Source organism: Papio anubis, chromosome 3 (assembly GCF_008728515.1).
Source record: "Papio anubis isolate 15944 chromosome 3, Panubis1.0, whole genome shotgun sequence".
Classification (NCBI taxonomy): Eukaryota; Metazoa; Chordata; class Mammalia; order Primates; family Cercopithecidae; genus Papio; species Papio anubis.
The window spans coordinates 131045570-131062699 of record NC_044978.1 but is presented as its reverse complement, the minus strand read 5'-3'; the positions used below and the strand labels follow the sequence as shown (position 1 = coordinate 131062699).

Here is a 17130-nt window from a genome sequence, read left to right as displayed (position 1 = left end):
ACCCCTCACTTGGGGCACTCCTACTCACCTTCAGCTCTCATTCGAATAGTACTTCCTCAAATAGTACTTCCTCAGAGAAGCCTTCCTCAGCTACTTAGTTCTAAGTCACAATCCCCTCTTACAGCTCTTAGAGTAGCTTGTAGTTTCCCTTATAGCACTTGTCAAAGCTTCTTTTACATGGATCTGAGTGATTACTTGACTAATGTCAGTTTCTAACTGGACAGTTAAGGTCCAAGAGGACTGGAAGCACCTGGTTTTGCCCATCATTGTAACCTCATCCCCAGAACCAGGCCTGGCACACAACAGGGGCTCGAGATATTTTGGTTAAAATGCTGAATACATGATGTGTTTGTGAGAGAGTGAGCAGCTTAAATGTGTTTTGAGTGGTGCAGGAGCAGGATATGCACCATCGGCATATCCAGAAGTAAACCACCTGAAGGTTTAAGTCATCTCATAATAGGGAAGTCCCTCTTCTTGAGGTTTAAGTTAAATATGGAAGTAGGAAAGAATGTTTGCACATGTGAATGCAAAGTGAATCACTATCACACAGTTTTCCACTGTGGGTTAATTCATGCAGTTGTTAGGCTGGTACTTTATTGAAAATAGGAGGCTCAACTTAAGAGCTGCAATGAATCAAAGTGGTCCAACAATGAATGTACACTTAGGTCTCGGAAATTAGATGCAAGCATGTGGCAACAAAACGTTCCTAACATGATGCCACAAGAGGCCACAAGGAAAAGAGTAATTGCTTTGCAGAAATCAGTCACAATCAGGACTCAAAGCCAGAGTGATCTGGAGGAGGAATTAAGTAGGACCATAGAAGGATTCTTAGGTACACATGCTCAGTCCCAAGGTTTTAGATACCTACTAAATAAACACAAACAAATCCCAAATTATTTCCAGTCCTGACATTTTCCCAGAGTTAGACTGCTATTTATGACTGCCACTTGTCATCTCTACCTGGATACATAACAGCATCTCAAACTTAACACATGATCTTAATATATGACCCAACTAGAGTTCTTAGTTTTCTAGGTCATTTCCCTCTCAGTGGCTGGTATCATCCCACCATCCTTGCCTTTCAAGTAAAAAGCCTACCAGCCTTGTTTGATGCCTCACCTTCCCTCACCTCAGGCCACTCCTATCTCCCGTCAATCACAGAGCCCTATCAGTTCCCTGCCAAACAAATCCAGAACTTGTCCACTTCGCATCATGTACATGGCTACTATCCTACCCTAAGCCAGCATCATTTCCCATCCCCGAACTGGTCTCCAGGCTTCCACCTTTGCCCCTCTCATCCATTTCCCACCCAGGAGCCAGAGTTACAGTTTTTTAAAAAGAAAAAAAAAAAGGAAGGTATGTCCCTCCCCTGCTCAACATTATCCAGTGGTCTCCATCACAAATAATACTCAAATGCCCTTTCATGGCCAACAAGGCCTCCATGGTCTTACTACTGCCCATGTCTCCAGTCCCATCTCACATCCTCCCCTCACTCTCAGTGTTCCAACCATACTCCCCTCATTTCTGTTTATTTTGGGTGGCAGGGGCAGCTGAGACAGGGTCCCGCTGTTGCTCAGGCTGGGGTTCAGTGGCAGTATCTCGACTCACTACAACCTCAGCCTCTCAGGCTCAAATGATCCTCCTGTCTCAGCCTCCTGAGTAGCTGGAACTACTTCTAATTTTTTCCCAGTAGCTGGGAAAACTTTTTAATTTTTTTTATAGAGACAGCATCTCACTATGTTGCCCAGGCTGGTCTTGAACTCCTGGGCTCAAGTGATGCTCCCACCTTGGCCTCCCAATGTGCTGGGATTAACAAGGCCATTCCTTTTCCTAAGTTCAGGCCTTCACACTTGTTTCCTCTGCCTGAAATGAAATACGTCTCTGAGCTCTTCATGACTGACACATGTTCATCCTCCATGTCTCTGTGAAAAGTGCCTCCTCAGAGCATCCTGTGCTGACCACCATTTTTAAGTCAGCCTCCTCTGATTCATCTCATTCTCATCACCCTCTTTACTTCTTGCGGCACTCTTATCAACGCCTATGATTTCATTATATCTGTATTATCAGTGCTCCCCATTAGAATAGATGGTCTATGAGACCAGGGATCTGTCTAGCTTGATCTCAGCTGTATCACCAAGAGCCTAGTACAGTGCAAGGAACACAGTGGAGGGTTAATATCAGTTTGTTGGGCCAGGTGCAGTGGTTCGTGCCTGTAATCCCGGCACTTTGGGAGGCTGAGGCAGGCGGATCATGAGGTCAAGAGATTGAGACCATCCTGGCCAACATGGTGAAACACCATCTCCAATAAAAATATATATATACAAAAAATTAGCTGGGCATGGTGGCACACGCCTGTAGTCCCAACTACACGGGAGGCTGAGGCAGGAGGACTGCTTGAACCCGGGAGGTTGAGGTTGCAGGTGAGCCAAGATTGTGCCATTGCACTCCAGCCTAGAGACAGAGCGAGACTCTGTCTCAAAAAACAAAACAAAATAAACAAAATACCAGTTTGTTGAAAGGATAAGAAAGAAAGAAAGAAAGAAAGAAAGAAAGAAAGTAAAGCAAAGAAACACAACAGGAAATGAAACTCACTGTATCCTCCATGGCTCTGCTGTAGGTTCAGTCTGGGTGACAAAGCACAACTCTTCTGGTCAAAAACACAAACATCTCACCACCGCCACCAATGCTGCCACCAAACAGCAAGTCAAAAGAACTAACTCTAACTCAAGTCAAAAGTTCTAGCTCTGGCTCTGATATTAACTACAACTTTTTGCAAAATGAAGGACTTTACCCTTTTAGACCTTATTTGTAAAATGAAAGAGCTGTGTCCTTAGCTTTAAAATTCAACCATTCTAAATTCAGTATATGATTTGGTATACCCATCTCTGCTTATTCCATTTCTGCTTTTCAATAAAAAGCCTATCTAGCACATAAATCCTCTATCTGAAACCTGTATCTAGGCAGACCTCCCCACCTCCACATTCCATCCCAATGCCCCCAGTCTCAGGGTCCACGTGCATGAGCACTCACAGAGATACCACGGCTTCTCTCTCTTTCACTTGTTATCTCTAGATAGAAAAGAGTGATATAAAGAAATCTCAGTCTTCCAATTGGGCAGGCCCACCTCTGATGTGGCAACTCTGCAGCTGGAAGGGATCTACGTGAGATCGGGGAGTTCTGGGCCTGGCCTCAGATTGGTCACTTCACACTGGTAGACATCTTCCAGCTGACGTATAACTAAAACAGACACTCCCAGAGAAAACCAAGTGCAGATTTTTGTGGTCCAGGCTTCTAGTCAGAAATTGACCTTTTGATAATTTTTTCCCTTAGGATCTTTGGAAGAACTAAACTTTAATTCTGAGAAAGACTTATCCCAGAGAAGAATATGAGTTTTTATAGTATCAACTAAAACATAAAATGAAGTATTTCCCGTGAGGGGAAAGGAAAGGACAGGGAGTAAAGAATCCACACTTAGGTGGCTAGAGAATGAAGGAATATAAAAAACAAAAAATACAAAGAGTGGCTTTCCAATTTGGATTCATTTGTAAAATTACTATTTCACAGAAGCAGTGGGAAGGGGTAGGGGAGAAATGAAACAAACCACAAAACAGAACTATCCTCACACTCAGAGTGCTAGGAAAGAGATTATTTCCTGACTTGCCTTAGGACCAATTAAGCAATAAAAGGAAAATCAGCTACTCCCACACCCTCTTCTCCCAGCTCTACCAAGAGCCAGCTTCTCCTTCTGCCCCAAACCCAAAAATAACCCAGGCTATTGCTAATATTCTCACCTATATTCAAAGTTTACCTGCTCTGGGGCCAATTCCCACATTTTTGGTCCCACATCTCTATACTTTCCTTGGGTTCACCAGAATAATAATCCCTGGATTCACAAGAAATATTAAAATTTGAAATTTAAAATTCAAGTATATTTTTAAAACTTTCAAAAATACCCATTTTGCTAAGTGTGTAAACAGAAAATTAATGCTAAGTCTGTGAAACATGAGATCTTTGTTAAAAGAGCAAAATCAAATCCAAAACCTGACCAGACAGCTCCAAGATCCCTGCTTCCCGGATTGACGACTCCTTCATTCCACGCTCTTGGCTCCTAATTTGTCCTTACATGGGTCACCTAGAGCCCTCCATCTGTCTGACCCCCTCAGTTCCATCCTCCCACTCACCAACAGTGCCACAGGGCTCCCAGGCAGTTGGCACCACAGCTGCCACTGCCTGGCATGAGAACTCTGGCCGAGACCAGAGGGAACCATTGCATTAAAGGAAATGCTGACTGAACAGAGGCTGCAGATGAAAGGTTTACTTCTACTCCATCGTTGATAGCAGATGCCTGGTGCCAAGAAAACCTCCATTCTTCAATAACCAAATTTATGGAGGATTTTGTTCCTCAGAAAACATGCAAGAGCCAATTAACATAGTCCTACGTTTGAAATACGTGTTAAATACAAGGGGTTTTATGACACTGAAGAATCTCAACTCAGCCTACTTATTTCCACCCAAGAAAGCAGTAAGTTAACCGGAATCCTCTCCCAGAAACATCTACTAGGAAACCTAGGGCTGATTTACACAGGTCCTTTAAGTACCTAGTTCCAGAGAGAGAAAACTCAATTGTTCTCTAATTGTTTCATAAGTGTAGGCTGATCTCTACACTAGACTAATCTGTCCTGCAGCAAGGACCGATTTCTCTGGCACAGAATCTTGCACTTAAGCATATGGTTGGGCATTTGGTAGACAATGTAAATATTTGCTAATTTGTCTAAAAATTGTTTTAAAGCAATTTTTTAGGTTATTTTTAGAAAGAATGTTAAGTTGTTCCCCCCCCGCTTTTTTTTAAACTGGGAACATACAGCTAACCCTATTTGATAAAGAAAGCAAAGAAACTATCATTGAGTTCTTTACTGCCTGAATTAGAAGGCAGGTGGAGTGATTGTTGTGAGGAGGGAGAATCTCACTTTATTTTGCCTTCATTCAGCTGCCTACTCCTTCCTCCGTCACAGCACAAAATGTTCAATAAATGGCTCAATGCATTAAATCTTCGTAAGTTAGGATCGGAGGTGCAGTTCTGCCATCTTGGTCATTTCTACCATTGCTTTTACTCCTTCTTTCTTATTTTTCCTTGGCCCCCAAACAAGTGGCATTCAGAAGACATCTGGAAGCACTCAGCTCAAGAGCTCAGTGAGGACGGCACCCCAACCTCCCTCTTCTAAACCAGAAGCTGACACCAGAAAGTTACAGGTTGTCCTCCTGGAAGATAAAGGTTATCTTTCCGGGTAGGAATCACACCCCCACCTAAGGAATTTTACCTTCTGGCATTATGTAAGACATACCTGGATGGCACAAATGTCTTTGAGCAATGGAGATGCAAATTAGAATGTTTATACAATAGATGTAACTAAACCATAGACTTTACATTAAAAGATAAGTTTTAAAATTCACTTCAAACATTTCACTTCGCACTACTAATCTTAATTTTGGAGAAACTGGTACCACTTTAAAATTTCAGCGATAGGATGTATGCTCTGATTCTCCTCATTCAAACACAATGCTGCTGTTCATCCACGGAGTAGAAAAAGAAATCTTTTTTTTTCTTGGTTTTAAGAAGTACAGCATTTGGGTTACTTTTAAAACCCATACTTGAAAAACATTCTGTATTATATTTGTGACTCACTCTCAAGTGAAATGTCACCATACACCCACTCTTCTTTTTTAGGTGATAAATAATAAAATATTAGAACAGAACTTTAGTTACAAAGTTCCTTACAATTTACAGGGAACAAGTGCTTTTAAAATAATAAAAATTAAGCGACTCTGTCATCTTGTTTTTACTTTTTTACAGTTTAGATCTCAGGAAAAACTAACTGGGTCTGAGGAGGTATTAATCAAAAAACTTTTTTCTTCACATTGTTATCCCAGTGTCTCCCAAAACAATAAATAAGACACCTGAAAACCTTCCTGAAACTTTCTGGTAACCGAAATCTTCTCTATCTTGATTAGGTTTGGGATCCTACAGGTGTATCTATTTTTTGAAACACAAACTGTACTCTTATGATCTCTATGCTTTACTGTATATAAATTTTGGCTCAATAAAAAGGTTCTCTAAACCTTTCTGCAAACTGCATTTCAACATCTATAACCAGTTGTCCATCTCAGAGCTGAGTTTTTCATGGGTTATTAAAGCCAAAAAGCACTCCCCCTGCCCAAAAGCCATGGACTAACCTCCCCACCTTGCCCCACATCCTCCAGACATTTTCATCTCAAATCCGTCTTCGAATCAGAATTGCCCAAGATAAGAAATTCCACACACCTCAACTGACTGAGAAGGCATCTTCAGTTTGGTGAGCTTAGCTTTGGCAGGCACTTTCAAGTCTGTTTTTTCAAAGGTCTGCTGTCGATAGTCCTCCGGCAGTGGTTTCAGTTCAGGGGATTCACTAGGAGCCTGATCTTGACCATCCATGGGTCGGACATAAGCCGTGGGCTTCTGCTGCATTGCAACACTTTTTGAGGGAAGGGAGGGAGGTGGAAATGTCTGAGAAGGCGGCTGGGGAGGGGCCACCAAACTGTCTTGAGGGGTCTCTTTATCATGGACTTTCACTGCTAGGTCCTTGGGAGATTTGGCTGGGCAACAGCCTTTACTGTTATTGTTGCTGCCATGAACCTTGCTGCTTCCTTGCGTCCGGGGAAGAGTTTGCTGGTTGGAATGTATAGGTGACAAAGGGGGAACTGGGGAAGGCAAAGAGGAGATTAAGGGAGAAAGCTCCCTCTCTGGAGCGGAGTCTGTCACTGAAGCACAGTGGTCTCCGTCAGCTCTTCGGTCACCTTTCTTGTGATGACTAGAGCCGTACCCCTCCTGACCAAGGCGATCTTGGGTCAGGTGCTGGCTGTCTGGTGGGCCGTAGCTTTTGGCATGGAGACTTGGCATTGGTTCAGTTCTTGGCTGCGCCATCTTTGGATTGTGGCTAATGTTGCCAACAGAGAGTGGTCCAGACGCAGGAGTGTGAATGGACTGGTGGTGGACACTAGTGTGGAAGGAGCTGGATGGAATGCTGCTCCCTTTGTCAGGAATTAAAGGATATTTCGGCTTTCCCAATCTATTTTCAGAAGCATCCAAGCGATGAGTGTGGGACTTAGTACTAAGGAACTCCTTCACTTCTTCGTAGTTTCCCAACATGTTCTGTATTCGACTAGACAGCTCATCACCTTTTGCTGTCTGAAAAAAAAGGAGAATTTGAGAATGAAAAAAACTAAGGAAAACTACCATTTAACAAACCACGTTATATAATACCATTAAGGAAAAAACTCTGAGCTTAATGTGTGACATGTAGAATTTAATGTGCTATTTTAACTCAATTCCCCTGTTGAGAAGACTATCATGGATACATATTACTAACTGCAGAAGACTAACATTACAAAAGAAAACCACAAGCTTTGGTAATTCTGACTAACAACGTTCAGAGAATTTTCATACTTTGTTTTCAAAAATCTCTAGCATAAGGTAGAATAAGTTATCTTATTTTCACAGCTGTGACCCTTGTTCGAACTCAATTATACTGAATTGTTTCATCATAGGGTTCAATATTGTGATAAATCAGACCTTCAACTTCTAGTATTCAGTAAATACCTTGTAGGGCTCTCCAAAAAGGGGAATCTTTTCAGGAAATGCCTCTTTCTCTTGGTGAGCTTCCTGGTTGCGTCTTTCCTTCTCTCTAATTCGAAGCAGGTTTCTGTCGTCATTGTACAAACTGTTTCAGATGCCACAAAAGAACGAAAACAATAAAATTTATCAGTCTCCAAGTTTTGTCATGCATACATACATGCGAGAAGGGAGGCGAGGACGGGTCTGGGAAGAAGCAATGATAACGGCTGTGATTTAAACAAAGCCTAAGTTCCTTAACCCAGCCTGAGGCTGAGGCCTCAGTCACTTGGCTGTGACCCTCCAGCTGGGGTCCCGGCTCCCAACACCCAAGTATTCACTCTGGGCTATGGTCTCCATCATGGCTCAGGACTGATTCCAAACTGAACAGCCTTTTATAGGCAGCAGTGGAACTGAGACAAGATTAATGATATTTTTATTTTCAGCTTGCAAAATATGGGGTAGAGGTGGAAGCTTTTCATCTGCAGGAGTCAGCAGGATGTGAACTTTAGAAAGGCTGTTTTCCTGGATCAGTAGCGTACATTTTGAAAGATTAAAATCAAAAGGCTTATTTCATAATTAAAAGATTACCAAGCACCCAAAACAGCATTTACTTTCTCAGCCTACTCTACTGGGAGTGTCTTGGCATGTAAACCCCACAAAAAATGATTTTTATTTCTCATTTCAAATGTCAGGGATGAGAAAATCCAATTATAGATGTCAGCTCTACCTACGGAGAATGCTTTATAATCTGACTGCCCTACTTAAACCACATAAAAATGTATCCTAAATCAGCCCTGGCACCAAAGGGGTTAAATGGCATTCAGCCGAGAAACAAATCAGAGATGGAGACCAAAGGAAGTGCAGTTTTAGCCAACACATAAACCAAAAGTGGGCCTGCCTCACTGTCGGCACCATGGGCCACTTCCCAGCCCTCACACGCAATGTATGATTAAAAAGTGACATAAGAACTATAAAATGACTTCTGTCTTCATAGACTTGCTCCTAGGGAATCTACTGAATGTTTTCTCCCAATGCCGTTTGAACAAACAGGAAAATATTTGATTGTCTAGTTAAGGCTGTCGGTCGGTATCTTCGGAAATTCTAGCCCTGATGTCAGACACCCTTCCCCACCCCCTTTCCCAGCCTCTTTGCCCTCTTCTGACTTCTCTTATTTCCTCTGACAAGAGCCTGCTGGTCTCCCTGCCTCCCCCACATCTTATCCCTTTAATTCAGCCTTCTCATGAAAAGAGACCTGATTTAAGGTCCTGGTTCTCATGTCACCATCCATATTTTAAAATAACAAGCATTCGATGGCCCTTTACTACTGCAGAATAAACTCTAAATTCTTGCTTTGGCATTAAAATTCCCCCATAATCTGACACAGATCTACTCTCTAGAAATTATCCACTGTCCCCCTGCAGGCCACATGCATTCTACTTGACAGTCAGTCACATCCATCCCCTGAACATACCCCGCAAGGCAGCCTCTTGCTCTAATTTCCACCAGGCTCTCTTTACTGAAACCAATTCTTCCAGAGCCAGCTTTCCTAGGAAGTATGACTCTCTTACAAACCACCTCTATATTCCAGTCACACCTGACTACTCCCCATTCCTCAGTGATATCCTAGACTTTGATGATTTCATTCCAGCCACAAATTTCCACTGCCTCTCTCTCCACCACACATCCCCATCCTTAATTTTCAGCTTCCAGCAAATCTCTGGAATGATTCAAATGTCACTCACTCTAAAGGTAAAGGCTTCCTCAAATCCACCAAGTATGTGCTTACCTAACACATCAGTTAGTTCTCTCTCCTCCTCCCCTCTCCCCTAGCATGTGAACTCCATCAGAAAAGAACCTCCCAAATGTAGCACCTCTCCTGGTGCTAAAGCATGGTACTCTGCATAGAAGCTAATCATTCAATACTTTTAGATTAAAAAACAGCCACTACACACTTATATATTTTTATAACCTTAACAACTCTTTAAAAAAGATTTAACTCTGGAAGACACATGCAAAAACTATTTTAAAAAATCATCTAAAAAGTAATGTGGTATTTCTATAGCCTTTTAATCTATGGGAGTAGGATGCACAGAGAGAAATTAGCTGCCTGACTGAATTCGCTACAATGTGGTAAATAATAATCTCCTTAGGCTGGGGGCAGTGGCTCAGGCCTGTAATCCTAGCACTTTGGGAGGCTGAGGCGGGTGGATCATGAGGTCAAGAGATCAAGACCATCCTGGCCAACATGGTGAAACCCTGTCTCTACTAAAAATACAAAAATTAGCTGGGTGTGGTGGCATGCGTCTATAGTGCGAGCTACTCGGGGGGCTGAGGCAGGAGAATCGCTTGAACCCAGGAGGCGGAGGCTGCAGTGAGCTGAGACTGCACCACTGTACTCCAGCCAGGGCGACAGAGCAAGACTCCATCTCAAAAAAAAAAGAATGATCTTCTTAGACCTGTGTGTATCAAAAACTTTTCCTAGATGATGGATATTGCAATTATCAGATTTTAAAATAACTCTTAAAACCACAAAGTTAATAATTTATGCTAGTCAAAATACTGAAAAGAAGAAGCTGCTAAACCAGAAACTGGTCATGAATTCTTCTGCAATGGAGTCTGAGTCTCACCTGTTTCAGACAGTTAAACTTACTTCTGGTTGGCAGTAGCACACTGGACTTGATGATACTCAACTCCTTTCAATTGTTTTATGATTTTTGTAATTCCTCTTGTTGGTTCAAAAGATCATATGCCATTAGCATATAACCACAGAAGCCAAGTAATCAGATTGATCAGAAAATAACTTTCCTTCAAACTTGTTTTACAGCCACTTTGAGCCAGTTTGCAGGGAGGAGCTAAGCAGGCAAACATCCTCTGAGCAACTAAGCTTCTCTTCTCCCAGACTATCCAGTGCATGCACCTTGCAGCAGTCAAGACAGGCCGATGGGTGAGTAGGTAGGGGGAAGCTTACCACGGGCATGTGTTTGTCTGCTTGGCTATTCTCACCATCAAGGGAGTTCTCCCCTCTCTGATATGCCACTTACAACACTGGAGTCCCTATAGCTGGTCAGTGTTCAGCCTTAGGCTCCACTTCACAGGGCAGAGTTCCATCCCTTCTAAATAAATGCTACCTTTGTCTCAGAGAAGGGAACTCCAAATGGCAATTCTCAGTCCAGGATCCAAAAGGGGGGGTGTGAACAGTTACACCTCAACTAACAGGCTACTCAGAGTCGTCAACTTTCTCATCAATTCCACACATTCAATTTTCCTTTAACAAAGTTACATTACTAAAATATTTTTAAATCAAACAACTCAGCCTTGTATTAGACTTATCTCAGCATCAGTTGGGTTTCTCCCACACTTCCAGATTTTCATTCCAAAATATTGAAAATTGCTACAGAAATAACCAGAAGAACCCAATTAAGCCACTCTTTCACAGAATTCCTAACACTAGTTTATTACTACATGATTCTAAAATCAAGAAGTCTCCCACAGGGAGGAAATCCTATTAAATTAAGGATTCTAGTTAATTAAGGTTTTACTTCATTAGTGTCAAAAAATAAAAATAAAAAAACCCAGACTAAGATTTTATCGGCAGACATGTAATTCTACACCTATTCTGAGACAAATTTTCTTTTTATGATTCACCATCACCTTCAACTAAAAGCCCTGTAAGTAGTGAGGTGAAAAAGGACATTGGTAGGATGAGTTTTATGAGGTCCAGGCTTTGTGAAAGAAACTTGCTCTCCCCACACTGTTCAACAACTCCCTCTTGGGTGGAACTCACAAAGGCTCCTGGGCAGGGCAAAGGAAGACCTAAGAGGCAGGAAGTTCACAGGAGTAGAGGTAGGCTTTGAGCCCCTGCTCTGGGTTGCCTCCTTTGTCCTTGCGACTAAATTGTTTTGCCAGTCACACTGAATAGCTTTCTGGTTTCTTGTTGCAAATTTGCAATGGCTTAGGGAATGATCTGTTAAAAGCTCCCAGGCAAATCTTTGGTGAATATTTCCTTTTTCTTGGTTCCATTTTGAGATAAAGGAATATGAAATTTTAAAAATAAACCCACTATTCATACCATAAGTAAACCTTTGTTCAGCCTATACATATCACTGTTTAAACCAAGGTATAAGCAAGGAAGAGGCAGATGGGAAAATTTTTTAATGAGGGAATTTTAGGAAGCGGCAAATGCCCTACATGATTCACAAACTCTGTAGTAACTTTTTTTTTTTTTTTTTTTTTCCCCAGATGGAGTCTCGCTCTGTCGCCCAGGCTGAAGGGCAGTGATCTCAGCTCACTGCAACCTCTGACTCCTGGGTCCAAGCGATTCTCCAGTCTCAGCCTCCCGAGGAGACAGGATTAGATGCACCTGCCACCACGTCTGGCTAATTTTTATATTTTTAGTAGAGAGAGGGTTTCACCAAGTTGGCCACGCTGGTCTCAAACTACTGATCTCAAGTGATGCACCCACCTCAGCCTCCCAAAGTGTTGGGATTACAGGTGTAAGCCACCACGCCCAGCTGTCAATAATCACCTTTCAATAACTACAAGTTAACTGTCACTTTAATAAAGGTAGCTTTTTTTTTTTTTCCGGTCCTGTGTTAAGGAAAAACGCATCCCAACATCAGCCTGGCCATTCTTTCCCACTGTTCCAAATAGAATATAGTGAGTTACAAGTTCTCCTTAGCTGAGTTTAGATGGTACTTTGCATTAGCTAAGAGGTTCTCAAACCTGAGTCAGTCGTTGGAGGGTTTGTGAAAACATAGATCACAGAGACCTGCAGAGTTTCTGAGGCAGTAGGCCTGACATGGGGCCTGAGGCTTCTTGCATGTTGAACAAGTTTCCAAGGGATCTCCAGGGGCGAAAGACAGCACATACTTTTTGGGGATCACCAAAATACAAAAGCAATGGTAACACCAGCAGCAGCCTGGACAAGGAAGGCATCACTTAGCATGTTAGTCAGCACTGATTTTGGCACTATCACATCAGTTTTCCATTTAATTTTCAAAACAACTCCATGAGAGTGGGATTATTAGCCCCATTGTCCAGGTAAAAGAAAGCTAGCTCAGATATTGACTTGCGGCCGGGGGCGGTGGCTCACACCTGTAATCCCAGCACTTTGGGAGGCCGAGGTGGACAGATCACTTGAGGTCAGGAGTTCAAGACCAGCTTGGCCAATGTGGTGAAACCCTGTCGCTACTAAAAATACAAAACATTAGCTGGGTGTGGTGGCATGCACCTGTAATCCCAGCTACTCTGGAGGCTGAGGCAGGAGAATCACTTGAATTTGGGAGGTAGAGGTTGCAGTAGGCCAAGATCGTGCCACTGCACTCCAGCCTAGGTGACAGAGCGAGACCACATCTCAGAAAAAATAAAAAAGGACAGGGCGCAGTGGCTCACGCCTGTAATCCCACCACTGTGGTGGGCTCACTTTGGTGAGCATCAGCTCAACTGATGCTGAGGAGGGTGGATCGCCTGAGGTCGGGAGTTGAGATCAGCCTGGCCAACATGGTAAAACCCCATTTCCACTAAAAATACAAAAAATTAGCTGGGTGTGGTGGTGGGCGCTACTAGGGAGGCTGAGGCAGGAGGCTCATTTGAACCCAGAAGGTGGAGGTTGTTGCAGTGAGTGGAGATTGTGCCACTGCACGCCAGCCTGGGCAACAAGTGCAAAACTCTGTCTCAATTTAAAAAAAGGCGGGCGAGTTAGGGGACTGACTTGCTCAGAAATGGTAGACCTGAACATTCAAAGGCCTGGCAAGAAAGCTTATACTCTCAGCCACAGTTCTGCTAGCAAAGCTGTCAGGCTGCGTTAAACAGGGCAGTGAAGACAAAGAAGGTGTGCTAAAGTGTGCTAACTCATAACCACTCATAATTCCTTAGTCTCAAAGAGGTACACATCGACAATTTAGTATTATCTCTGCCAGCAGGGTCATCTCAGAGCCACAAAACGGATGTTTGGTTAAACTGATCCACACAGGCCTGTCCTTGAGGAAGGATCTAACAGAGGGCCCCTTGGAGAGAAGGATGGCCAATGGCATGACACAGCTCTTTCAGTTATAAAAACTGTGGGTCGGACACAAGGGCTCACATCTGTAATCCCAGCACTTTGGGAGGCCAAGGTGGGAGGATCACCCGAGGTCAGGGGTTTGAGACCAGCCTGGCCTACATGGCGAAACCCTGTCTCTACTAAAAATACAAAAATTAGCCGGGTGTAGTGGCAAGTGATTGTAATCGCAGCTACTTGGGAGGCTGAGGCAGGAGAATCGCCAGAACCCAGGAGATGGAGGCTGCAGTGAGCCGAGATCACGCCACTGTACTCCAACCTGGGCTAAAGAGCGAGACTCTGTCTCATAAATAAACAAACAAATAAATACATAAATATAAAAACTGTGCTACAATTCTTGTTTCAGAGCCTCTGATGTGCCCCTGGGAAGGAGGGTGCAAAGTCTGACCATGCCACAGACACCATGAGTTCTACTAGAAGTCTACAAAAATCTATTTAGATAGGGAAATAATCCTTTCAGTAACCAGGTTCTTGCCTTCAGATCACATACTACTGTCACCATCTTTGAGGTTCAACCTGATGCATCAAAAGATCTCCACACAATCCATCAATCTACCTCCTCCACATTTTTCTTTCAGTTAAGTGAACTAGAAATGAGGAGAACCACAGGCTTCAGTGTCCAGTGCCTGGTGAGAGCAGTCACATGTGAAAACTCACCTGCAGAACATAAACACTTGAGCCATGAGAGGGGGACTGTGCCATAGATGTTTCACTGACCGAATCTACTAACTCAGCACAAGAGTTTGAACGAAGCTTTGGAAATCTAAAATGTGCCAGGATGCTCTCACTTTTGGAAAGGTGGTGAAAATCCTGAGGAATTCAGAGCTGCCTGTTCAGCCCCTCAATACAGTCATTTAGTCAACCCCATGCTGGGGCCTGTCAGGGCACATTTACTCTGACTTTTCAAATGCTTCCTGGGGGTGGGGATGGATGTGTTTAAAATATTGTGGTAAAATGTAAGAAATCACAACTCTGTAAGGATTAGTGAGAGTAATTCCTTTTTCTCTTTCCCTCACACTAAAAAAGGAAATAGCATATGTGGATGAGGAAAAGATAGTAACAGAAAGGCCCAAGTTGGGCGTGAGACGTGGGGCAGTGTGTTGGCTCTGGTATCATCTGGCTGTAAGCACCTTCTCCCAGGCTGGAGCCCATGGGCCCTGCTGCTAAACTAGGTTAGTCATGCGGGATTGCTGAATGCCATTCGGTGCTTCCATGGTAACTCACGGCCCACAGGGCTGGCTGTGCACAGCTGACTACCCATTTATCACCCTTGACTGGTCACTTCACATAGGCCTTCCTCTGATAGATGTCACCAACTCTCTAGAATTCGAGTTTAAATTTTTAACTCTCTCTTGGATGGTGGAGTGTGATTTCTCCTATATATTTATCTTCATAAGCCTGGAGACATCTGACAGGAAGGAAAGGGAAAATCCTAAAATCAACAGTGTACATTAACTCTGGAAAGGATTAAGTCTTATTACTGTTTAGAAGCACTATGCCATTGTGATTTGAATGTACAAAGGATAAAGCAACACATAAACACACAAAAGTTGGGCAACCCCAGCTTAGAGGATGGTGAGATAGAGATCTGTCACAAACAGGGAGGCAAAAAGACAGGAGGCTAGGGTTCTTCCACACCATGTAAGCGACTTGTTTATTTTAAAAGCCACATCTCAACTTTGTAAGCCCATCTTTTAGCCTTTTGTTTCCACATTCCCCTATTCCTACCATCTAACACGCAGGAAACATTTTTCACACATTGGCTTTATGAAAAAACATCAACATACCTCAAAGCACAATATTAGTTTGATTTCCAAATACAATTTAAACATGAGAAATCAAAGTGGCTCCATGTCTGAAGGCAGGATAAAATGTTGCTTCAAAGAATGGAGACTTTTTTCCTCTCTCCATCTGTGTGAAAGAATTTGTAAGAGACTTTCTCATAATAAAAATCACTCAGCTAAATCATCCCAGGGTTTTCACTCTCAATACCTAACATGAGTAACGTTCTTAAAATTTATAAAGAAAGTAATCAGAGACTTAATCCTAAAACAAAGTCTTACAATCTGATTTCATATTAAAAATATCAGCCAAGTACAATGAAAAAATAGCACGATGTCAGTTGTTTTCCTGGAAGAGCCCCCAGGGGATTATCTCAGGGCATTAGCACTCTATGCTACTCACTTCTGTTTGCCACAGAAGGTTCAGTATTATCATAATTTATTATAGTATTTATTTTTAAAGTTTTATGTGACCCCATTTTGCAAAATTAAATCAACCTTGAAAACACTGCCCACACATCTTCTTGCCATTCTCTAGGAGGGTGATACATGACAGTGAAATTTACATTCTTGGTACCCATCGTAAACATTCTCCAGGACTCAGAGCCAGTAAGATATTTTGCATATCTTAAATGCATCCTGCAAGTTTTAAACTCTACACTTGAGCAAATGTGACTAAAAAGTCACATCAATTCTAAGGAAAGACATGTTAATTTACCTTTCAAAATGAACTTGCCTGGTACTTCTGTATGCCTGTTAATATGCAGCAAAGGTCTGGAAGGATACATTTCACAAAAACCTACCAAGCAGGGCCAAGCGCAGTGGTTCATGCCTGTAATCCCAGCACTTTGGGAGGCCGAGGCGGGCAGATCACTTGAGGTCAGGAGTTCAAGACTAGCCTGGCGAACATGGTGAAACCCCGTCTCTACCAAAACTACAAAACATTAGCCTGGTGTGGTGGTGGGTGCCTGTAATCCCAGTTACTCGGAAGGCTGACGCAGAACTGCTTGAACTCAGGAGGCGGAGGTTGCAGTGAGTTGAAAACGCGCCACTGCACTCCAGCCTGGGCGACAGAGCAAGACTCCGTCTCAAAACAAAAACAAAAAACCTACCATCAAGCAGCATGGCATTAGGGTACAGAATGTTAAGTGGTGATATGGTTTGGGGAGCATTTGTTAACATCCTGTTTTTAAATTCTTTTCACAATAAGAAAGCATCTATTTGTATAAAAGTTCTGATTAAAAACAAAAGAAAGAGCCTCATATACTATAGCAACGTCAGGTTGGGGATAAAGAAATACTGAAGTGTTAATCATTTTTGCAATAACTCTCATTAGAAGCTCTGAAAACTGATTTTGGGTTCTGAACTCAGTCTTAGATTGTTAGCGAGTAATTTTAGATCCATCTGTGTAAAGCAGAATCTCAAATTAGCTGGGCATGGTGGCACACTCCTGTAGTCCCAACTACTTGGGAAGCTGAAATGGGAGGATCACTTGATCCTGAGAGGCAGAGGTTGGAGTGAGCCCAGGTCACACCCTGCACTCCAGCCTCAGCAACAGAGCAAGACGGAGCAAGAAGCTTGTCTCAAAAACAAGGCAGGGAGAGACAAAAAAAGCAGGGAGAGACAAAAAAAGCAGAAACTCA

General features: G+C 42.8%; 1 protein-coding gene across 9 annotated transcripts in view; it reads right to left on the bottom strand.

Annotated features, from left to right (window-relative positions):
* The window catches only part of AFF1 (AF4/FMR2 family member 1), a 207332-nt gene that overhangs the window by 89017 nt on the left and 101185 nt on the right, over positions 1 to 17130 (bottom strand). For 6 of the 9 annotated variants that reach the window (XM_021938441.2, XM_031664590.1, XM_031664587.1 and 3 more), the window contains 2 exons: positions 7634 to 7754; positions 6320 to 7222 (listed from right to left, as the gene is read on the bottom strand). The exons of 2 other annotated variants lie outside the window; for them this stretch is intronic. In XM_021938441.2, the coding sequence (XP_021794133.2) occupies positions 6320 to 7222; positions 7634 to 7754 (1024 nt within the window). Of the gene's footprint in view, positions 1 to 6319; positions 7223 to 7633; positions 7755 to 15493; positions 16384 to 17130 lie in introns of those variants that run through there. One more of the 9 variants, XM_031664589.1, reaches the window with a different exon arrangement.